This window comes from Carettochelys insculpta, chromosome 1 (assembly GCF_033958435.1).
Source record: "Carettochelys insculpta isolate YL-2023 chromosome 1, ASM3395843v1, whole genome shotgun sequence".
Classification (NCBI taxonomy): domain Eukaryota; kingdom Metazoa; phylum Chordata; order Testudines; family Carettochelyidae; genus Carettochelys; species Carettochelys insculpta.
Window position 1 is genome coordinate 50,884,230 of NC_134137.1, and position 24,534 is coordinate 50,908,763.

The window sequence follows — 24,534 nt, forward strand, 5'->3', positions numbered from 1 at the left end:
CACGGGGGGACAGCCGGTCGGTGCTGGATGGGCCCGGGAAGGGCCACCTGCGCAAGAGCCCCCTGGAATCACACCCAGGCTGGGCCGGTCAGTGCTCCCTGGAGGGGTCGGTGTCCCTTGGGGGGGTCCCACGGGGTGGGCCACAGCTGGGCCCCCTCCGTCTGGGGCACACTACTGACATGCTCTCCTCTCCACAGTCGCACCATCCGTGGGCCAGGAGAGCCCTGCGCCATCCCTCCTCCTGGAGAGCCCACCCACAGCCATCAGAGGCATCCAGACTCCCCCCCAGGCAGCGCATGGTTGGGGCCATGACTGGAGGGGGCCCCCCCCCGAGGGCCGAGGAAGACCCAGCCACTCAGCGCTAGGCCGAAGTGGCCGCGGAGCACCTCCAACTTGCCCGGGCCGACATGGAGAATGAGCACCTTGCCCCCCTCCAAGTTAGGTTCCCCCCGTACATATTATTACGAACATCCAAGTTATATAAATATTTCTTTATTGTTCACCACTCTGTGCTGTGCTCCTCAGTGGCTGGTGGATGTGTGGGTGTGGTGCTGGTGGGGGTGGCAGGAATGGTGGGTGATGGATGTGCGTGGGACGTGAGCATGTGTGCGGGTCAAAGGTGGCCATCAGCAAAGGCCTGCCTGAGGGCCTCCCAAATGCAGTGGCCGTCCTGGTGGGCCTGGTGGATGGGGGCTGTGCCCGGCTGCTCATAGACAGCGCCAGCCGGTGGGGCCCCCCCGGGGACATAGGCATTCCCCTTTCCCTACACAATGTTGTGGAGGATGCAATAGGCGCCCACCAGCTGGGGCACGTTGGGGACTCCGACCTCCAGCTGTGTGAGGAGACACCTCCACCGCCCCTTTTAGGTGCCCGAAGGCCCGCTCCACCACCTTGCGGGCATGGCTGAGGCACTCATTGAACGCCTCCCGGGAGGGGCCGAGGAGTCCCGTGTAGGGCCTCATGAGCCACGGCTGCAGGGGGTACGCCGCATCTGCCACCATGCAAAGCGGCATGGTGATGTCCTCCGCCATGGGGAATCTCCCTCTGGGGGACGAAGGTGCCGGCCCCCCATGTGGCAGCAGAGGTCGGAGTTCCAGAAGACCTGGGCATCGTTGGTGCAGCCAGCCCAGCCCACGCAGAGGTCGGTGAACCAGCCCCTCACGTCCACTAGGGCCTGCAGCACCACCCAATTGTAGTCCTTCCTGTTCATGTACTGGCCGGCGCTGTGTGGTGGGGCGCGGATGGGGATGTGTGCGTGCCATCCAAAGCGCCGATGCAGTTCAGGAAGCCCAGGTCCTGCAAGCTGGCGACAGTGTTGTCCACATCCCCCAGGCAGACAACCCTATGGAGCATGCTTGGAAATGTTTCACAAAGAAGCTGAATTTGCAGAAAAATTGTCTATTAGTTTTAATTTATGGTATATCCCGAAATTTTTCCCTCATTTGTTTGCCTTTTGGAAGAGAACCCATATAATTTGCTCATTTTAGACTATCCTACAAGCCCCATGGCAACACAAAAGTCCTTTGAGATGCACAGTATGGGCTAGATCCCTGGATGGTGTAAACTGCCATAACTCAATAGAGTTATGCTTCAATAGAACTACAGTGATTTATACAAGCCGGTGATCTGGCAAACTATCATTGTCATACAAGTTTAGATGACACAGCTGCCTTATATCACTTTAAATAATTATCAGACCTGAGGAAAACAAATTTAGCTCTCACTGATTGTCGCTTAATTCTGAGAGAGACTATTTGCAAATCGAAAAGCAGAGCATATAAAAAGTAATTTTAAATTCTTAATAAATGCATAATTTCAGTCATTTTGCTTTACTTTAAAAACTGATTATTTCCACTCTTAGCCTTATTTGCATAGTTAAGTATAAAGATTAAACTCATTGTAGCATAAAACAGGAAGACTGGAAATACTAGCAGGTATGGTAATTGTTGCAGGTCTCCTGTCCACATTTCATCTACAAATGTCACACGCTGTCTCCTATCAATTTTTTGCATAACAGGCTGTGCCACCTCACATCAGACTAGAAAACCAAGGTGAATTGTTTGTTCAACTCTCATTACTCTCTTCACGGGATACTTCTTCATATTCAAATGATGCCAAGTCTTCATGCCATCTGGTGCACATAAGCCAGCTGGAAGAGAGAGATAAGACACTAAGATATTTTTAGCTAAAATAGGAATGTACAGTATATGCTGGATCAGCACCAACACACCCAATGGCTTTCTGCACAGAAAGGTTCAGGTGGCTTAATCAATAAAGCAATGATAATACTTGCCCTCTGTAACATGAGTTAGGCAATCTCATTTTGGTCCTCTGTGAGAAGCACTAAGCCACCATGCCTGATTTAACACAAATTGAAACAAGCTGCAGTTTTTGCGCTGTGATAACAGAATTACACCCTCAGAAAAGATGGTTTTCCGAGGTTATTTTAAAGGTAGTGTACCCTGGATGATAAGGCACTAATCTGGTGTGGAGGAAGTGATGACCTTCAGAACTAACCATCATTCTCTTATATAGTTCTGAATCCAAGATGAATTTATTGGTATGTGTTTATGACCATTTGTACAGACAACTTTATCTTTTTGAAAGGAACTGTTCCAGTTATACTGAAATTTATAGATTTTATAGCTCTCTATATCTAAGATACTTATATGGCCTCCAGTCTCTGAGCACCTCAGTGTCTATTATATAATGATTTTGTTCTAAAATAAGTTCCACTTCTAGGAAGAGATCCTTTTTCTTGCAACTCCATTAAACTTACTGGATCAGAACCACCAACACATTACTCCAGTTTTAAATCAGGGTAATCAATGGAATTAGAATAGCATTAACCTGGAATCAGGTCCAACGTTTTGAAATGTTTAAAGGCATTCAAGCCCACAGTGTTCTTAATGTCTCATTGCTCTGATCCTAAAACTCAGCTAGTCCAGAACAAAAAGCATTTGAGGTGAAGTCTAAGCATGAGATAAAAAGGTACAAGACATTCAGGACAGATAACACTATCCCTGTAACTAAATATTTAACTTTCTGTGAATCGATCTATACATGAACTGGGAAAGTGGCTTTTTCAATTAATTCCATTCATGTGTCAAAGTCTCATGCATCATTTACATCAGAGAGAATATCAAGTGCATTTAGATATAATGAACACCAAGGAAAGGTGTAATTTGTCCTGAATGTTACTGGACTACAGCTGGTTAACATTATATAACTGTCCCTTCCCCCTTACCTTTTCTTATACAAATGGGGATTTACTCACATAAGAGTTGACTCCACACTCAGCAAAGTAAATGTCAATATCAAAGACCCTATTGATTTTTAATGTTGCACAATCAAGTCCAAAGGCCTGGGTGGAAATGCTCCCATTGACTTCACTGGTCTTTGGTTCAAGCCAATAACTCCCATTAGCAAGACTATATTACAACACCAAGCTGTCTGCATTCGTATAGCTTGATTACCCTCATTTTGTGCCAAATTTTGCCTGCAGATGCACACATTCATGCCACACACTCAAGTGCATCCAGGTGTAAAACTTAGTCCAATATTAGGAAAATCAAGTTGGACTTAAATATGGACCTAAGAGGTGAAAGGCAACATTTATCCACTAAACCACCCAGCTTCACTTTACACAAATACATTGCTACTCCAGTAAAAAGTTCATATGATACATACTTACCACAGGATGGCCAGTGGAATTATACAAAGACCAGCTGAGAATAGAAAACTAAAGCCTGGAAACCATGCTACAGTGGCTGCATAGAGACTATTAAAAACTGCAATTGAACTGGCACCAGTCACAACTTCTAAGCAGGCAATGCATGCAAACACAGCACCTGTTAAAATGAAAATCTCTCATTAACAATACAGTGCTCTCCAAGTACTGAAACAAATGTCATTCACTTTGGTCAGAGAAGGGATTAATAAATAACACAAGAGATACATTACAGTTATAGCTCCACATCATATAATTACTGTACAGCTTCACTGTTAAAATGATTTACCAGGAGACCACTTTCAAAATTATCTGTTAAGTGACAAAAGCACACTGCCAATGGAAATTATCTTTACTACCATGCTGCCCACGTATCTCCTTTCTTGAATCTTTCCTGAAATACCCACTGATCTGCCACATCAAGCCTAAATGGCTCATTCTCACTTGCAAAGTTCTGTGCAACAGCACCCACTCTCTCTTCCTTTTTTCTGCTCTCAAGTATGTCTATACTTACCCGGTGTTTGGAGATATCGGTGCCGTGATCGATCCTCCGGAGTTCAATTTTTGCCACATTCGCAGACGCAGCAAAATTGATCTCTTGGCCATCAACCCTGATACTCCACGCTGACATCAGCGTGAGCCCAAAGAACCCCAATCTACACCATGGAAAAAAGTCGATCCTGATATGTTCATTCTAGCTACGCTAATGGTGTAGTTAAAGTTGCGTATCTGGGAACAATTTTGTTCCCTGGTGTAGACCAGGCCCTCCTCTTCTACTTTTTCTTTAAAGCCATCTTTCCTCAAACTTTGTTGTTTCTTTCATGCAACCCCTTATATGCTGAACAGCTTCCAGCTAATGTTGAACCAAGGTGTAAGCCAATGCAAGTGGCATGCTGGATCAACACCTCAGTGCCTCTATCCTCCGTCTCCTTTTCCAAAAATAAACAATTCCACACTAGCTCAGCCTGTACTTTTTCTGTTACACTCCCTGCAGATTATCCCTTTGGACAGTATACTCTTCAGGAAAGAACGTTGTCTTTCGGCATGCTAGTGCGTGGTGTGGCACAGCATTAGGTATGCTTATGATGCCATATAGGGAAAAATAACCATAATAATTGAACAGAAAGAAGTCACAAACTCATAGATTCATAGTATGTCCTCCTGTATAACAAAAGCCATAGAGCTTCCCCATATTATTCCTAGAGCAAGTCTTGTAGAAAAACGTTCAATCTTGATTTAAAAATTGTCAGTGATGGAGAATCCACCATGTAACCCTGATAAATTATTCCATTGGTTAATTACTATTGCTAATACAAATTGATGCTTTATTTCCAGTGAATCTGTCTAACTTCAACTTAAAGACACTGGATTCTGTTATACCCTTCTCTGCTAAACTGAAGAGTCTATTATTAAATACTTGTTCCCCATCTAGATCTAAACAGACGGTAATCAAGTCAACCCTTAATTGTGTCTTTGTTAAGCAAAATAAAATGAGCTCTTTTGAATCAAGCACTATAAGGAAAACTACCTTTTGCATCAAGCCACTTAACTATAGGCAATCCTGAAAAAAAAAAGGTATTTCCTCATATGTAGATTCTTGGCAATATGAATGATTACACAGTGCAAATAAAAACATCTTTCCTTTGCTAAATATATTATAAATATGAATAGCTCCAGAGAAAACTTTTGCTGTAAATGAGCTGGCACTTTGGCTACTCAAAATTCTGTGAGAGCATTTGGGGCTAGAGGCACCAAAATATGGTACATGCATGCTTCAAAACAATAAGCTATTCTTTGCCATTTTTAAATTAAACATCAATGAAAATCTTGAAAAATAGGCTTTATTTCTGCAGGGGTGGATTAAGAACAGGTGGGGCCCTGGGGCAACATAGTCACATGGGTTCCCCCAATATATTAAAATATTAATGCAATATCACTATTTATGCTTTAAAATCTATTCATGCTCATGATGCATAAGTACACTTTAATTTTAAATAAGAATGACAAACATTTCTTTTGTTCCACCAAAGTAAACAAAATGGAGTTATTGAGACTTGGAGCCCCTCATGTGTGAAGCCCCTAAGGCAACTGCCTCTTTTGCGCTTATGTAAATCAACCACTGACTACACTATACAAAGTGGTTTTAGGTCGACATCTAAACATGCATGGTTTCATACAGGTGTGAATTAATGTTATGTCCTTTTGAAAATTTACTCTTTACCACAATGCTGTGGTGCACAACTGAGTGTTTTTAATTATTTCAAGTGTTTCAAAGGTTGACCATTCATCCATTACCATGTTAAATATCATTTTTAACGGATGACTAAACACAAGATGTATTTCGTTCTCTGTATGTGAAAATTTGCCAAATATTAAAAGCACTTGTCAAGTCACAACTGTATAATAGATCTTTACTTCAACTCCATCTCAAGTTTCGAGGGGGGTGTCACTATTTTTAAACCAAGTGCCAACAGAAAAAGTTTCTAAAGCAGAAACGTTGACCACGTGTTAACATCTAATCTTGTTTATATTAGAGACAAAAGCCACAAGAACTTTATTGAAATAATGTGATAATAGTTAAAACTTGGAATTAAAAAAAATATTACTTTAAAAAGCTAGTGCAAGCAAAAATAAAAATAAAAAAGGACCCTCTGTACACAAATACATTCTAAACATTTTATAATTTAGAGTCTATTTGTTCTAACTTTCCTCATGACTGTGTTTATTTAATAAATTCAACTCACCGTGTTCACTAGGCAGAACCACTTTTGACAACATAGACCGTAGAACTGGAATGGGCATAAAACATAGCAAAGAGGGCACTCTCACTGCAAAACAATACAATTACTCATGAATCACTCAAACAACAACACTTTTAGCATTTAAGGTTGAACTGCAATGTTTTTAAATGACCTAATTGCATTTTTATGTGCCGAATTCTCCACATAGTAAAAGTGATAGATGAGTCAAACCATAACTATTCTGCTATGACACAATTATCTTAGCACAGAGGAACATTCATAAATCCAGCGTATATACATGACATTAAAAGGAGAAAACCACAAGGCAGTATTTTCATTCATTGCACTTTTCATTTTTGAATTTACATTTAAAATCCAATATAAATTTGATTGATGGTTGATTAAACATGATCACTTGTTCTTGTTTTTTAAAATATTTAAAGGTTATTTTAAGTGATAATATGGATTCATTATATCGAATATAACAATATTCACATATTTCATTAATCTAAAAGACCTGCTTTTGGACTCACTTAAAAACATGAGCAGTGTAGTTTTGGCAAAAGCAGCCATGACCATTCCTCCAACATAAGAAAATATCCCGATGAACACAATATAGATGTCCTTTAGACAATGTGAAAACAAGTATACTCCTAAAAAACTGGTCAGAAAAACTGAAGTGGATGCAGCTGCTCCATATCCTACATAGAGTTCATTCCAGCAGAGTGGTTCATCCAGCTCATACAATGTATAAAGCGAACTCCCACCAACTGAGGTAAAAAAATACATCATGAATGAAAAAAGCAATACAATGATTAAAGTTCGTTTTTTGCAAGTGGAAGTTTTAAAAAGCCTGTACACTCCAGAAAATGTTTCTTTCAGACCTTCGGTACGAGATACTGATGTATCTTGAAGGAATTCAGATCCCTGCACTGTATCCTCCAGCCAAAATGTAATATAGAAAATATTAACCACGTGAAGCAGAGAAGCAACCACAAATGTCCATGAAAAACCTACTTCTCTTATGAAGTAGCCAGAAGTCAGTCCTGCTAATCCAGAGGCAAGACCAAAAATCAAATCAACCACAGCTATACGTATAGTTTTCTGTTTCTCTTCATTACATTGGTCTGCAATAAAGGCAAAGCCTCCTCCAAGGAAAGTTGCCATGCTGCCAAACAGTGAACAAAAAAATGAAATCACAAAAATAATAGAGAGGGACAGGGAGAAATATGATAATGCACTAAAGAAAATATTTGATATAAAAGCTCCCACTGAAGGTAGAACTAAAGATTTTTTGCGTCCATGACGATCCCCATTAGCCACAAGGACAATGGCCACCAAAATGCTGGGAACTGCAGCAGTTAAATCCAACTGTGTAAAAAAAAGAGAGGCCTTTTTTTGGACTTCCTGCAAATTGGAAGAAAAAAAATGAAGTTGTTATGCATCCCAAAATTCAACTGCTTAACTTCTGTCCTCCCTCTCCCTGCCCTCCATATTTGCTGTTGCTTTTTATTATATTTTAATTTAGGGCACAACCCAGAGAACTCTCAATCAGGCAAGTAGTCCTTATGTGATGACTAATCCCAATGGAGTTGTGACGGATGGAAGGGCTACTACCCCTTTTCCAGACATCCTAGTATTCAGTTAACTGAACTGCCTGTAAAGCAGCCTTTTCCAGACAGGGACCCATTTTGACAATTCAGGAAGACTTGGTGACCCAAGACAATTCAAAAATGGCAGGGAGCAAAGCTGTAACTAGCTAATTTTTGTGCCTGAGGCAAGAATATAAATTTGTGCCCCGTCACGTTTACATATTCATAGTAGCTATTTCACAGGAAAGGGGGCGTACACAAATAAAATAATAACACTACTTTATTATAGTTAATTATTTTATTATTAGAGTTGATCTGAGTTGTGGTGGGGGAAAGACCCTCAGCCCCAAATTGCTCCCCCCAACTCTCCCTAGCTTAAACCCCACACTCAGAGGCTGGCGGGGCTGGGGGAGTAAGTCATACTCAGGGGCTTGAAGGAGTTCCACTCACATGGGGGCGGGGGGGGCTGGGAGCGTCAGACTTGGGGTAGGGGTTTCACACTCAGGGGCTGGGGGAGTTGGGCAACTGTGGGGGGGTCACACTCGGGCTGGGGGAGTCACACAGGTTGGGGGGCTGGGGATCACACTCAGGTGCTTGGGGAGTCACTCTGAGGCTGGAGAGGCTGGGGGTCACACTCAGGCTGGGGGTCACACTTGGGTTGGGAGGCTAGGGGTCACGCTCAGGGCCTGCGTGGAAATACGAACAAAAAATGAAAACTGACAGATCAGGTCCATACAACAGAAGAGGGGCAAAAGTGTGTGGGGTAGGGCAAAAATTACTTACTCCAAGGCTTGCCTGGGATAGCTATGAATACCAAAGGCCTTTGTAACGCATAATTGTTTCTCTATTGATAGAGAGAGCTGCTGGATGTGGCAGTGTTAAGGAGCTGCAAATGCCTTCTTTAACATCACATTCAGCTCCAAGCTGCTGGCAACCCTTAACAAATCTAAAGGTGACCCATGTTTGGGTCCCCACCCATAGGTTGGGAGTCTCTGCTGTAAAGGATTGTACCTGGAGATAGTGGTCCTGTGTTGGCAAGCAGCCATGTGAGCTAATGGGAAGAGAGAGGGATTTTTTTAATTGAAGCAGCAACGAAGGGTCCTGTGGCACCTTATAGACTAACAGAAAAGTTTTGAGCATGAGCTTTTGTGAGCACAGACTCAGTCTATAAGGTGCCACAGGACCCTTCGCTGCTGTTACAGGCTACCCCTCCGATACTTAATTGAAGCAGTTATCTGCTGGGCGAGTCCTTTGTGTGGCCAGAGGAGAGACACAGAGATGGATTAAGTCTTGATCCAGGCATGGAAGTTTTCATTAATATCCATGCCATGAAAGGAATCTTGGAGTAACAGATTGCACTGCTAGTAGAAAGGAAATGTTTAGTCATTCATGAACTTTTTTTTTTGTTTGTTTATTTTGGATTTGGTGAGGGACTTCTCAGTCCAGCTGTTGTAACACCCTATCCACTGTAACTTTTAAACTGAATCCCAGGGAAGTCATTCTCTGTGTTTTAATCCTTTTTAGTTGTTCTGTAGCACCTAGCAAGCAAGTACACTTAACAAGTATGTCGTCTTTGTTTTGTTAATAAAATCACTTTTTTAAGACTATGATCTTACGAAGATTAGGTTCTGTGTGCATGTGCTTGTGACTGAGAGGTCAGCTATTTAGGAATTGCAGTTGCTTTAAAGCTCTCTCGTAAGGGAGGGTTAAGAGTCTGGGGGTCTCTCACAGGAAGATATCCCAAGTTTGTCTTCCTGGGTTCTAAAAAGGGGGTTTTGCACTTGGGTGGTGGCAGCGTATCTCCCAGGGTCAGAGAATCTGTGACCATGAGAAGGGTTTTGTTTTATTTTGTTTTGTTTTAGTGGTAGTATACTCAAAACTTCTTGAAGGCTCAACCCCAGAGTGGGATTAGCCTTGACAGGAACCAACAGGATTAGGGCTGTGAGCATGTATTTGCAAATTCAGGCCCCTATTCGGTGAGCCCTTCAGCAAATGGACATTGGATCTGCTTCTGCTCTTACTGAAGTCCTTATGGAACTACAACTACTACTTTATAACTCCATCATGAAGCCTCTATGAGCTCCATGCAGTCCCAAGCCTGGAGGCAGGAGAAGGGTTGGTCAGATGTGTGTCAATGTGCTGACCGTCAAACAATGATACGAATGAAATCTGATGCCAACTAAAAGTACAAGTAAAAGTTAAAAGATGCTGGCTCGGATGTCACCCGGATAAACAAGGTTGGTGATACCAATCAAGCGATTGGGGTTGGGTCAATAAGTTGGCTACCGAAAGAAAATTACAACTAACACATATGCTATCCATTGGAACATGGAATGTCCAAACACTGTGGGCAACTGGAAAATTAGAGCTGATTCAGAAGGAGATGAAGAGATACCGATCCGATATAGGTGGACTGGCAGAGATGCGCTGGACGGGATCAGGAGTGATACGCGGTTGTGAAGTCATTTGGTCAAGAAACAAAGCATGAAGCAAAAGTTGGATTCCTTCTTAGTAAGACAGCAGGAAGACCATTACTAGGATACAAACCAGTGAGTGCCAGAATGATGGTAGAGAGATTTGAAGCAAAACTGTTCAACATCTCAGTCCATTCAGGTGTATGCACCCATGGCAGACAGTATGGAGGAAGAGATTGGGCTATTCTATAAAGACTTGACAAAGATGGTGGAGGAGTTACTGAAGAAAGATGTGTTGATCATCGGAGGAGATTGTAATGTGAAGGTTGGAACAGACAGCGAAGGTTGGGAGAAACTCATGGGAAGGTTTGGATATGGAGAAAGAAATAAATGAGGTGAGAAACTACTAGTTTGCTACAGAGCATGAGATAGTGATTTGCAAAACGAGATTCTAACAAAAGGACTGTAGGAAGTGGATGTGGCGATCGAATGATGGGAAGTCCAAGAACATCATAGATATAATTCTGATAAGAAGATGGATAACATCAGTACAGCAGTGCCAAACTTTCCAAGTAGCAGATATATACTCAGACCATAGTCTAGTGATCACAAACATCAAGATAAAACTCAAAAGAAAATGCAAGACACGGTTTAAGAAAATAAGAGACGTGGCGAGGCTAAGTGAGGAAGAAACAGGGAATGCATACAGACCAGCGCTCGAAGAGAAGATTAAGAATATCGCCACAGAGAAAACCTAGATAAGAGAGCCACAGGGATAGCCATAGCTATAGAAGAGGCAATTGAGCAGGACTGTTCCAGAAGAAGAAAAGATCAATAAGAAGTGGATTACCCAGGAGACACCGAAGTCGGTTCAAGAAGAGAGAACATTGAAAATCAGAAGAGATGTTTTTGAGATGGCAGAACAGCAATATAGGGTGAAATGCAATGAGGTAAGAAAAGCAGCCAGAAAGGATAAGGAGAAATGCTTAGAGAAGCAATGTGAAGATATCAAGAGATATTACGGCGAATGTAAGACCAGGGAGGTGTATAAAACAATTAGGAATATTAATAGGAAATGGCAACCAAAGCAGATGGTGATCAAAGATGAGAATGAAGAAGTGCTCATGAACAGGGAGAAGACTGTGCAGCGATGGATGAGATATTGCACCGACCTATACAAAGCACAGTTGGACCAGAGTGTCTCAGAGAGACTGACTGAAGAACTGAAAGAGATATCTCCATCCAGATCAAAACCGATATTTCGAAGGAGGAAGCAGAAAAAGTAGTGAAACAACTAAAGAACAACAACAAGAGCCCTGGAAATGATAAGATCACGGGAGAGATGATCAAATACGGCAGAGAAAGCATGATTCAGGAAATACACTGACTATGTAATATAGCATAGAAAGATGGGAAGGTGCCTAAGGAATGGACAAGATCTATGCTAGTGACAACACCCAAGAAAGGAAGTATATTGGAGTGCAATAACTTCAGAATGATTGCCCTAACGAGTCTTCTAGGCAAGGTGATGATGATGATACTGACTGAGAGATTAAGTCGCAGATAGAAGAACATATAGCAGACGAGCAAGCGGGGTTCAGAAAATATAGAAGTACCATACAGCAGATATTGGCACTAAGACTGATAGTGGAGAAAGCTCGACAAAAGAACAAGAACGTATACGCTTGCTTCGTCAATTTTCAAAAGTCATTTGACAGTACAGATCAGAAAGTGACTTGGGCGATGTTGGAGTCATACAGAGTGGATAGCAGACTGATAAGGTTGTTGAAGGATATCAATGACAATGCGGAGGCAGCAGTGAGAACATGTGGGGAGTTGGGAAGTTGGTTTAAAACGAGGAGAGGTAGGACACAAGGAGATCCAATATCTCCAAGTATCTTCATTGCACATCTGGAGAGACCGATGGACAAGATCAAGGAATAGGTAGAAGGGTGTCTGTGCACGGGAAAAGAGTTAACAACTTGAGGTTCACGGATGATATCGTTATCATTGAGGAAGATGAGGAGAAGCTAGCGAAAATGGTGCAGATGTTAAACAAACAAGGGAAGCAGTACGGACTGATTATGAACATCAATAAAACAAAAACAATGGTATTTGGAGATAAGGATATAGGAAGGAAGATCAGTGTCAATGGTATCGAACTAGAAAGCGTAGAGAAGATCACATATCTGGGGAGCAACATAACATATGATCTAAACTGTAAGAAGGAAATAGCAACTAGAATAGCGAAAGCAAGAGTGAGTTTGAAGGCGATGGATAAGATCTGGAAAAGCAAAGCAATTACCCTAAGAACGAAGCTGAGCGTCTTGAAAATGTGTGTATTCAGCAGTATGTTGTATGGATGCGAGACATGGGTGATAACAAAAGATTCGAAAAAAGAATATTGGTGTTCGAAAGGAGTTGTTATAGAAAGAGTCTGAGAATAGGATGGATGCAGAAGGTCACCAATGAGGAATTATATAGAAAGATACAGCCAAAAGAGAACCTGCTGCAGAAGGTTATAAAATGGAAGCTACAACTATTTGGGCATATTTGCGGAATGAACAACAAATGAAAAAAAAAGACCCTGGTATTCGGCATAATGGACGGTTCGAATAGGAGAGGCAGACCCCACGGAGAATGGATAGATGATATAGTAGATTGGTGTGGAGCTAGTCTACATAAACTAAGCCACTCTGCACTGGACAGGGAAAGATGGAAGGAAATAGTGAGGGAGTTATCAGACACCAACATGTGCTGAGCTCACGGTTATTGATGATGATGACTACTACCTTATGGCCAGATACTGAGTCTCCTACTCACAGGGAGTTATCACCTTACTCTGCAAGTAATTCTATTGAAATGTGCAATATAATGCAGAGAAGAAAGATCAGAATCTGGCCCAGAATTCAACTACTATATAGTCCATGGTATTTTACTTATCTGTGCTATATCAGTAAATAATAATGTACATAAAGGAGACATGTAGGCTCTCAGAGTCACAAACTCCTTATTATTTCAAAGACTCCATACTCTGAAATACTGGTAACTTGTAAACTTTTGAAAGAACCACTGTAACATTTTATTACAACTGAATATTGATGTAATACAGCTTTGAAAATTTACTATGTAGAAGAAAAATGCGTCCTTAACCCTCTTAATTTAAATGAAACAAGCACAGAAATAGCTTTCTTGCTGTGTCACATTATTTTGTAAACTTTCTCTGTATTTTTAGTAGTTTATGTTTAAGACAGTACTGTGCTGTATTCTTTTTTTCATTTTGATTCTGCTGCTGTCTGATTGCATACTTCCAGATCCAAATAAGGTGTATGGTTCTACTGTATTGCATAAAAATTAATCATGCTGACAAGGGTGACCATCTGTCCCACTTTTAAGCTGCCTCATAGGTATCCTGACTTTAAGAAAATGGGCAAATTGTCCCGTATTTTGTGGGTTGTCTGTTCCCAGCATACAATGTCTTGAGGTAGCTGCCCCTCTGCAGGTGGCTGCCTCATTCCCCAGCATCCCACACCTCAGAGAGGCCGCTCCTGCTGCAAGGAATCACCTCCGTGGGGTAGCTGCCACCTTCCTTGGTGCAGCAGCCCTTGCTGCCAGGGAACACTTCCCTGGGGTGGCTGCCACATTCTCTGCACCCCACCCCGCAGCTGGGAGGCTGCAGAGTCCCTATTCTCAGCATCTCCAGTCAGGAGGCTGCGGAGCCCCCACCCCCATCCCTGGTACCTCCCCACTGGGAGGCTGCAGAACCCCCCCCCCCCCCCCCCCCACCAGTGCCTCAGTGTGGGGCAGCAGCACCCATCACCGAGGTGCCCTGACATGGGACAGAAGCCCCCATCTCTAGAGGCTGGGGTCCCATATTTTCCAAAGGGCAATGTGGGCATCCTGATACCGACACATTTATCCTTAATATTATCAAGCAGTGTCATTTAACACAAGAAGCAAGACCTGCGAAGTAACTCCAATTCTACTCTGCGCTGATAAGGCCTCAATTAAAATATTGTGCAAATGTCTGGGGACCCATCTTCCTTTATGGAAGATGTAGACAAATGAGAAAATCTAGAGGAGAGCAACAAAAATGATTAAAAGCCTACAAAACATGGCCTATTTTAAAAAAAAACCCTGAAAATAAAAAAAAGGGCTAGTTTAGTTTGGAGAAGAAAAACTGACAGGGGACATAAGAGTTTTCTATACACATCGGTCTGGGAACTAGGAGTGTGTGGAGTGCAACAGCACCCTAAGTTTGTGCCCAGAGTTCTGCTCTTGGCCCCACATGGGGTCACAGCTGCCAGTCCCACACCCATTGCTCTGTTCCTGGTCCTGTGCCCGGGATCCTAGGGATTGTGCCCTGCTGGCCCTGTGCCCAGCAACTCTGCTTTCAGCACTGAGTCCTGGCCACACTCCTGCACTTGGGGGCCACATGCAGGGTCCTGGCTGCCAACCCCAGCCTCAGTCCCCTTACCTCTATCCATAGTCCCCATCCCTTAGCCATGCCCCTGTGCTTTGGGGAGCTCCTCTGTGATGCGAGCCCATGGGAGCTCCGTGGGCTCGGTTACTCCACTTCCCACTGTCATGGTGAAGCAGAGCAACCCAACTGGGAGAAGCACAGCAGCCTGGTCCACTCCACTGGGTTGCTGTTTCCCTCAGTTCCCATAGCAGTGGTGAATGCTTCCCTGCAATAGGCCGCCTGTTAATTGCCTAAGTCACATTGCTCAGGGAATGGGACTTTGGGGAAGGGATGCAAGGGGGATGGGTGAGAGCAGGAAGAGGCTGGGCTGGGGCAGAAAGAGGCAGGGTAGAGGGTGGTGTAGGGCAGGGCTTGGAGAAAGATGCAGTGCAGAGCAGAGCAATGAAAAGATGAAGCAAGGTCTGGGCCCTGCTCTCTCCTAGGGACCACCTGGTGTTAAAAATTAGGAAGAACTTCCTAACTGTCAGGATGGTTAAGATTAAAATAAACTGCCCAGGGAGACTGTGGAATCTCAATCACTGGAGGTTTTTAAGACCAGGCTAGAGAAAAAACTTGTCAGGAATGTCCTAGAAAAACGTAGTCCTGCATTCAGTGCAGGGGATTGGACTAGATGACTGACAGATCCCTTGCAGTCCTACGCTTCTACTACCCTCAACAGGTCTGTGAAGTCTCCTGCAGAGCCTCAGTGCAAAGCAACTGGATAACGTAACCTAACAGGTACAAATACATTTGACAGGAAGTCGGTTATTTTTAAAGCCACTGGGTGGGAGTTCTCAGGCTCAGAAAGTCTCAGCATCACTAAACTTTAGTAAGAGAGATATCACACTGTGTATGTAGCCAGGTAAGAAAAAGCAGCTGCATTGCAGCAATAAAGACTGGAGGAAGAACTTCTGAATTTTTATTCAATGTAATAAAGGTTAAAAAAAAATTAACCTTTTCAATGGACATAAATTAATGGCATATTTGCAAGTAATAGTAGTAAGCCAAAAGAAAACAAATAATATGTATCAAAACAATTTTGATTTATATTTTGCATTTGACTCTAGTTGCTAGCAGATTTAGATATCAGCATATGTTTGTTTACATGGGCAATGCCAAAGGGCAGCTACACTAGCAGCTGAAAAGAAAGTAACTCAATCAGCCTAGAAAGCAGCACCAAGGAGGAAAGGGGTTCTGCCTGTACAAGGCTCCATGGCATGGCATCAAACAGAACCAGAACTAGTGCAGAAGGACTACAGTAACTCTGAAAGTTTACTTGGAGCTTTCCAGGTTTCATGATGTCATGGTGCTGGACTTAGTTTACTTGAAAAGTGGGCAGAAGGCCTGATGCTCCAAGCCCATTCACGATGTTCTAAGATCCTGAAGAAAATTCAGCAGATCTTGAGGCAACCAAGGCTCAGGTGTTCACAGGAAGGACAACCTCCCTTAATAATGTTTCCTAGCCTCCTTTATGCCATGCCATTATGGCAGCAAGGCTGTCTCAGAAGTTACATTGTCATGACCTTCCTGACTGCACTACCACCACCCTGAGGGAATTTGACAGCTTGGAGCTGGAACCAAGTCAAAATGAAGGATGGTGGCTTGGTCCCTAGTGACTCCCCCAACAGGTTTTGAGCCAAAGAATTGGGTTTGCTGCTGCTTTCATGCAGTTTCTGTTTGAGAACAGAGAACAAGATAATGTGAGAAAGGAAGCCACCTGGTCAGCATAAAAAGAGTGTCAAGGGATGGAAGGGCCCTGTCTACAGAGTGCTGTGGAGCAAAGGAAAAACAGGCATCCTGGAAGGAGAGACATGATTTATCCTAAAGACGGCAAAAGGAACATGAGAAGGGAAACTACTTGCTCTTCAAAGACAAGTCACAGGGGCATAACAAACAAAGCATAGGCATCTTGTGAGAGAAAAAGTAATCAATTAATTTTTCTGTCTTCACAACTGTAGTTAATGGGATAGCACTTTTTTGCATTTAAGAAACAAATGGGACCTGATGAGGCATGATGTTCCATGCTGTATGCATTGTTTCTTTACTACATCCTGCACTGCAATACCTCAGTGAGGAGCATCATAGAATTGCCAATGCATGGGTGTTAAACTGTCCTTTACCATATTGCCCCACATCATCCATCCCACAAAGGAATGATCTGAGTACTGCATAATCCATACCATAAAACAGTCTTAAACTCATACAAATATGACAGCTAAATATTAACATCCTTAATAGCAGAGAGATGGCTGTGTTAGTCTGTATTCTATCAAAACAAAAAGCAGTCATATAGCACTTTAAAGACTAACAAAATAATTTAATAGGTCATGAGCTTTCGTGGGACAGACCCACTTCTTCAGATCTATAGACTTACCAGAACAGACTCAATATATAAAGCACAGAGGTCCAAATATTGTTATCAAGGTTGACAAATCAGAAAAGACCTACAACCTATCCTAAATCATGATACCACACTCTAGAAGGTCCTAGGTGACAGGCCTGTTCTCTTCTATAGACAACCTCCTAACCTTATGAGCATTCTCACTAGCAACCACAGGCTATACACCACAATACCACCAATCCTGGAACTTTTCCTTGCAACAAGCCTGTTGCCAACTTTGTCCACATATCTATTGTGGAGATACCATCACTGGACCTAACCATGTTAATTACAGAATCATGGGCACATTCTCTTGTTCCTCAGCAAACATCATATATGCCATCACATGCCAACAATGCCCACACACTTTGTATATAGTGCAGACTGCAAACACTCTTCGCTAAAGAATGAGTGGACATGGAGCAGACATCAAAAATCTCTAAATACACAAACCTGTGAGTCAGCACTTCAATGGAGACAAGTATCAGAGAGATAGCTGTGTTAGTCTGTATCTTCAAAACCAACATGAAGTCATGTGGCTCCTTACAGACTAACATATTTTGGAGCATAAACTTTCTTTGCCCACAAAAGCTTATGCTCCAAAATATCTGTTTAGTCTATAAGGTGCCAAATGACTTCTTGTTGCACTTCAATGGAGCGGACCATTCTGTTAAAAACCTGAGAACTTGTGCTCTGCAGAAAAGAGACCTTAACAATCGTCTACAGCAAGAATGTTCGGCACTAACATTCATATTCAAATTTGACACATTAACATTTGGTTTGAATAGGGACAGCAACTACCTGATCCTCTATAAGGACTGTTTCATATACTTTGATGTTTGACCTAACATTTATTTCCCTACCCCTCACTCTCCTCTCTCTGCTCTTCTATCTGATTTGCCAACAATAACAATTTTTCTCATTTGTCAGCCTTGATAACAATTTTTGGACCTCTGTGCTTTATATATTGAGTCTGTTCTGGTAAAGCTATAGTTCTAAAGAAGTGGGTCTCTCACATGAAAGCTCATCGCCTGATAAATTATTTTGTTAGTCTTTAAAGTGCTACATGACTGCTTTTTTGTTTTCATCATTAATAATGTTAAACAAGAAGAGAAAAATCATGTAGGTGTGATTTGGAGGAGAAAGTCCAAAACAAGTGAAAAAGGAGTCCAGAAACTCAACTTCTGTAAATCATTTATCTGCGTTAATTTTACTGGGCTTGCCCTGGCATGCACCAGCAGATCTAGTCCAAGGACAGAAGAGAGAAAATATGCTACATTTAGAATGTGTGAACATGATCAATGGCCAGTCGAGGGATTTATACAGTGAAGGAAAATTAACATAAAAATTATGGACCAACTCCTCAGCTCATTCAAACCGACACAACGCCAATGAAATCAATAAACTACACAGATTTAGAGCAGGTGAAAATCTGACCCTATTTTCTTTATCTGCAAAACCATTATATTCTAAATTGTGATTATACAGAACAAAAAATCCTAGAACATAAAATTAAATGAATGAAAATGAAGACACCCTGGGCTTAAATAAAGATTAAGATAAATAAGAAATGTTGTGCCTAGGGCTGAACAATAACCAGCCAGGACAACTTGATAAAGGCTAAAATAATTAAAGACGGTTACATGCTAGCAAAATATACTTCATGTACTGGTTGCTTCAATATGTTTCAATTTAACTCCTCAGAGCTCAGCTGAAAGAGCACTTGTTCAGTCCAGCAATCAGAAAGTGCCAGCTTTCATTCCAGTGAATTCTGAATATGTTTAATTAATAATAAAACAAATACATTTCCTCAAAGCATGTAAGATAATGAATCCAACTGTAGGAAAGGCCTTATCCATCTTTCACTATATATCTTTTATACTTTTACAGGCCTCAGATGCTCATTTTACCCTCACATTATTGAGACTGCAAAGCCCCTCCCAACCCTATAAACAAAGGAACTGCACAAGATGAACAGAGGAGATCATTTGTCTCTTCTTGAGAGGATGACAGAAACTGAATTTGAAGAACATTACAGCAAAATTTAGGGCACCTATGTCTATAAGTCACTATTTTCTTGGACTCTGAAGGCAAATTCATAATACGGGATGCAAATATAATCTCAGCTAAGTTGCTGGAATTTAAGTTTCTTGGCCAACTGTTTTTACCCACTTGCAGATAGAATTATTTCTCAGTGTGGAATCCTGGCTTCATTGAAGCCAATGAGGATTTTAACATTTACATCAATGGGGCCAGGATTTCAGGCTCAGATGCTATGGGGGTAAGTAGGGTATAAAACACAGGCAGACAGACAAAATCATGGTTACAGCCACCAGATGCCTGGAATAATGGAAATTAGTAGGGCCTGGGCCTAGAAAAGGTCTTCAAGACAAGACCCTGCTTGCTGGAGGCCCATTGTCCTGAAAGGAATTATCTAAGTAGAGTGAATGTAAAGCAAGCTCATTAGTATGCATCCTTTATGTCAATAATTGCAGCAAGCAACTGTGTGAAAGAGTCAATTAGCAAAGATCTTGCTAAAAGCCAGTTGAAATTCAGCTGGTTTATGATTAATAAGTGCTTTGGTTCAATGCGCTGCATGGAGAGGTATAGCAAAGTTTTTGTTTTCTAAGCACGTGCTGTCATGTTTTCAAAATCAACCAAAGTGTCAGGGGCTTTCCAGCAAATGTCAACTACAAAAATCAAATTAATTTTTTATGAAGTTTAGCTAAATTTCCACATCAGAAATCTGTAGAAAGCAAATGTTTCATCATATGGATTTTGTAACTACTATAGCAAAAACAACATGACAGTATACAGCTATGTCTACACTAGCACTTTTATTGGTAAAACTTTGGTTTTTGCGAAGAAGAAAACCCCACACCCCACTCTGACCAATTTAAGTTTTACCAACAACAGCACCAGTGTGGACAGTGCCATGTCAGCAGGAGACACTCTCCTGCCAACACAGCTATTGACACTCATTGGAGGCAGCTTCATTATGACATAGAGCTGCTATATGACAGACATAGCAGGGCAGCTGCAGAGATACACTTGTACTGCTGTAAGGCCTGTAGTGTAGAGATAGCTTTCATGTGACACTAAGAACCTTTCAATGTCAACTGGCAAAGAGCTCACTGTTACAACTGGACAACTCCAGTTAGGGCTCAAAAATTCACTAAAACTAACACATTGCTGTCACAGTAGTTATCCATAAAAAATGTTGTGTGAAGTATGAAACGAAAGCCAGTGACACATTGACCATTAACATCATTGTGAAGTGTAGATATTAATACTTTATGAGAAAATGTGCATATCCACTGATCATATGCTTCAAAGTCTGTAACCAAAGAAAGGCAGAAAGAGGTTTCTTCCAGGAGAGAAGATAGTTATCTATGTCATACATAAATTAAGCATCATGAGCTAAAAACAATGGGAGCTTCATTTGCATGTAAACGCAACAGGAAAAACAGGCTGATGGGACAGAAGAGATGTGAACAGAATCTGGCATCAGCGAAGTGATGGACAAACAGCAGAGATGCTTTCAAAGATTTACTGGGCTGTTACAGGGGATGCAAGCACAATTCTCATGATCCCTTTTCACTGAATACAAGGCATGATATGTGGAATGACTGAAAACCAAGAGGCTCTGCAGAAAGACTTAAAGGATGAGAAACTAATTTATAAAGACAAAAAGCAGTCAAGTAGCACTTTAAAGACTAGTAAAATGGTTTATTAGGTCAGCTTTCGTGGGACAGACCCACTTCTTCAGACAGTGGGTCTGTCCCACGAAAGCTCACCTAATAAACCATTTTGCTAGTCTTTAAAGCGCTACTTGACTGCTTTTTGTTTTGATAGTGTATAGACTAGCACAGCTTCCTCTTTGTTACTAATTTATAAAGGGTTTTAGCCTGTTATACTTTTGCTGTATTTGTAACCATTTTTGTTTCCCTTAGTCCTTTCTCAGTACTCATTGGAATATGTGAGTGTCTGTTCTTTGTTAATAAACAATTACAGTGCTGTGTTTCTTTATAAGATCTGATCTGGTCTAACCATCCTGGTGTGCATACACTATCTCTTTGAGGAGAACTTACATGGTAGTTACTGAGAGTGTCCACCGGGAGTGGCTGCATGCTACAGGGGGATGCTTGTGGGCCATTAATGGATTGGGGTACATTATGATTTAAGGGCTGGCAAATTTCTGAGGAATTTGTTTGCAAAGCCCTGCACGTATACAAAATTTGTACCTATATCTCCAAAAATTAGCCACATATGCGGATACAGATACCTGTGGATATAAAGCAGGTATCTGTGGATTTGTAGGCCTCAGATTGGGTGACTAACTGACCATGTGTGCCAGGAAACTATAGGACATTTTAGTAGCAGCAAATCTGTCTCTCACTGAGCCGGGGAGTAATATGATGGACACTCCAATTCTGGACACCCTGACAAAGTGTCACAATATGCCAAAGTTTATCTACCTAAAACACAGCAAGCAGTAAGAAATCACACCCGACCAAAATACCTGTTGTGGGTGATGTACGAATAGTATACAATCCAATACAAAGAATATTAAGACAAAAAGCTGAGAACCAAAAACCTACTTTCAGGCACATTAGAAAAACCTCTGCTGCCATCCCCCTTCCCACCACCCAGCTGGACATAGTGCTGAGCTGATTCCTTGTAAAGCACTATACGCTCTTGGCACCATATACAGATTAATGAAATCACAATTTTATAAAATTAAGCCACTGTTAATTAAATATTTATCTAGTACCCTCTACAAATTTTCTTTGTAATATGTTTTCATTGTTATTACCCCTTCCCTCTCAACCTCTTACCTTCTGTTTGATATAGGCTGAGTTATTTTTGTTTAATTCACAGTAAGTATTATTACTATTTTCTGTTAAACTGGAGTTGCTTGTTTCTTCCCATAGTCGCCGGTAAATATACTGCTGAATCACTGGAACACTCAAGAAGTAGGCAAAAGAGTAAATCACAATGACAGGTTCCACTAACAAAATCTTCCTCATGGCTGGATTTCCTTTTAATTCTCTGTTCAGAAAGAAAGAGTACGTTAGCTGCTCCATACAAAAGGAATGCATATATTGTTGTTTCAGCATAGACTAAAATTAAGATGAGGGGGTTTTCATACTGTAGGTCAGTGATGGGCAACCTGTGGCCCTTCACGGTTTTATGCATGACCCACAAGACATTTCATTAATTGCTGCCTATCACAGGAGACCGTCTTGTTGTGAAATCTTTTGGCCAGAGAAGAAGGAGGGCCACTCATGCAGCCCACTCACTAACACAGCTCATCCATCACTGTTGTAGAGAGAAAGGAGATATCAGCTGCTACTTATCTGCCTGTTAGGGAGGAGTTTTCATTTTGTTTTGAACCAAGTTTGGCTTGAGATGGCTATTATGTAATTTATGTTGCTAAACTGATACACGAATGAGTTTCTTGTTTAATTCAATTTCTACTGTAGCCTGTCAACAATGTCAATGATTAAAAAGAACTGAATTTTTTTAGAGTTGGGGATATCTTTTTTCCTCCTCACTATCATTCGCTTTGCTTATATGTTGCCAACCATTTCTTAAAAACATGTATTTTAAAATTCTAAAAGTAGTCAATCAGTAAAAGATTGTTTTAAAACTCTTATATCATGCAACTTTAGAGGATTCAAAGGCAGACATTTTCCATCCCCCAAAAAAATGTCAGGTCTCACTATTATCCCTGGGAGTGTTTACACAGCTGCCCCCAAGATGATAGCCCAGTTTTGCAAGGTCCAGATGAGCAACATGACTAAATTACAAGCAATAGTAGCAATATCACTTTCTGCCATGTGTGACATCATCCATCCCATCCCCTACTATTTTTGGTGTTATGTCTTGGTGTGATAACGTGTGTGTCCTTATCTTAAGTATGCCTGAGTATGTCTGTGGGTAGACAGACTGTGTCTACATGGCTAAAAAAAAGTGTTTTCTTACTTACCTTAGCTAACTTGTGTTAAAACAGCAGCGAGGAAAGGCAGAGGGGTTTTAACTCGGCTGAATAGCTCCAGTTCAGCCCTCGGCTCCCCTGTCGGCTTTAAGTGTGCCTGAACGGCAGGGCAGGTGCCTGCCTGTCTCTGTGCATGAGTGTGTTGAGTGTGCTGCTAGAGGTCTGTTCCTGTGCAGGCTCTAGGGGTGTTTCCCTCCCAGTACATAGGTGTCATCCTGATGCTTGCACTGGCAGTGGAGTGCTCCAGGCTGAGTGTGTCCCTGTGTGGGGGCTATGGGGTGCTGCAGGCTCAGTGTGTGTCTCCTAGGGAGGGGGGCATTGAGATGCCATGGGCTCTGTGTGTCTCCCTGAGGGGACAGTGCGGGGGGGCATCCGTGCATGTCTCCCCACAGGGCTGTGGGTGCTGTGGGATGTGTGTCTCCCAGGGGTGGCAGTGGGGGCTGGCGTTCAGTGTGTGTCTCCCGGAGGGAGTGAGGTGCTGCAGGCTCTGTGTGTCTCCCCCTGGAGGGGCGTGGGGGGCTGGGGGATCTGTGAGTGTCTCCCTGAGAGGACAGTGGGGGCTGGGAGATCAGCGTGTGTGTGTCCCTGGGGGGCAGTGAGGGGCTGGGGGATCAGTGTGTCTCCCCCTGGGGGTCAGTGGGGGGCTGTGAGGGATCAGTGCATGTCTGCCAGAGGGAGTGGGGTGCTGCAGGCTCTGTGTGTCTCCCCCTGGAGGGGAGCGGGGGGCTGGGGTATCTGCGAGTGTCTCCCTGAGGGGACAGTGGGGGCTGGGGGATCAGCGTGTGTGTGTCCCCCTGGGGGGCAGTGAGGGGCTGGGGGATCAGTGCGTGTCTCCCCCTGGGGGTCAGTGGGGGGCTGTGAGGGATCAGTGCGTGTCTCCCGGACGGAATGGGGTGCTGCAGGCTCTGTGTGTCTCCCCCTGGAGGGGAGCGGGCGGCTGGGGGATCTGTGAGTGTCTCCCTGAGGGGACAGTGGGGGCCGGGGTATCTGCAAGTGTCTCCCTGGGGGGCAGTGAGGGGCTGAGCGCGTGTCTCCCGGCGGGGGCTGCGGGCTCAGCAGGTGCCTGAGCAGCTGTGAGCGCGGTGCGGGTCTGGGCGCTAGGCTCGGCTGGGCGAACGGGAGCGGTGCCCCCTTCCCGCCGCCCCTCGCCCCGCAGCGCTCTCCCCCTCACCTCGGGTCCCTGCCGAGCCTCCCCGCCGCCTGGCACCGCAGCG

At 42.9% G+C, this 24,534-nt stretch overlaps 1 protein-coding gene across 2 annotated transcripts; it reads right to left on the minus strand.

Moving 5' to 3' along the window:
• Positions 1-418: 418 nt before the first annotated feature.
• Positions 419-24,534, minus strand: SLC46A3 (solute carrier family 46 member 3). Of its 2 annotated transcripts, none has more exons than XM_074985977.1 (6): positions 24,492-24,534; positions 22,158-22,371; positions 7,005-7,878; positions 6,475-6,558; positions 3,695-3,851; positions 419-2,149 (listed from the first exon to the last, which is right to left on the minus strand). In XM_074985977.1, the coding sequence occupies exons 2-6, from the start codon at positions 22,347-22,349 to the stop codon at positions 2,065-2,067; spliced, it is 1,392 nt and encodes a 463-aa protein (XP_074842078.1). In that variant the 5' UTR covers positions 22,350-22,371; positions 24,492-24,534; the 3' UTR covers positions 419-2,064. The 2 variants fall into 2 exon arrangements, with proteins under 2 accessions (XP_074842078.1, XP_074842070.1); XM_074985969.1 differs by lacking the exon at positions 24,492-24,534 and adding an exon at positions 23,312-24,437.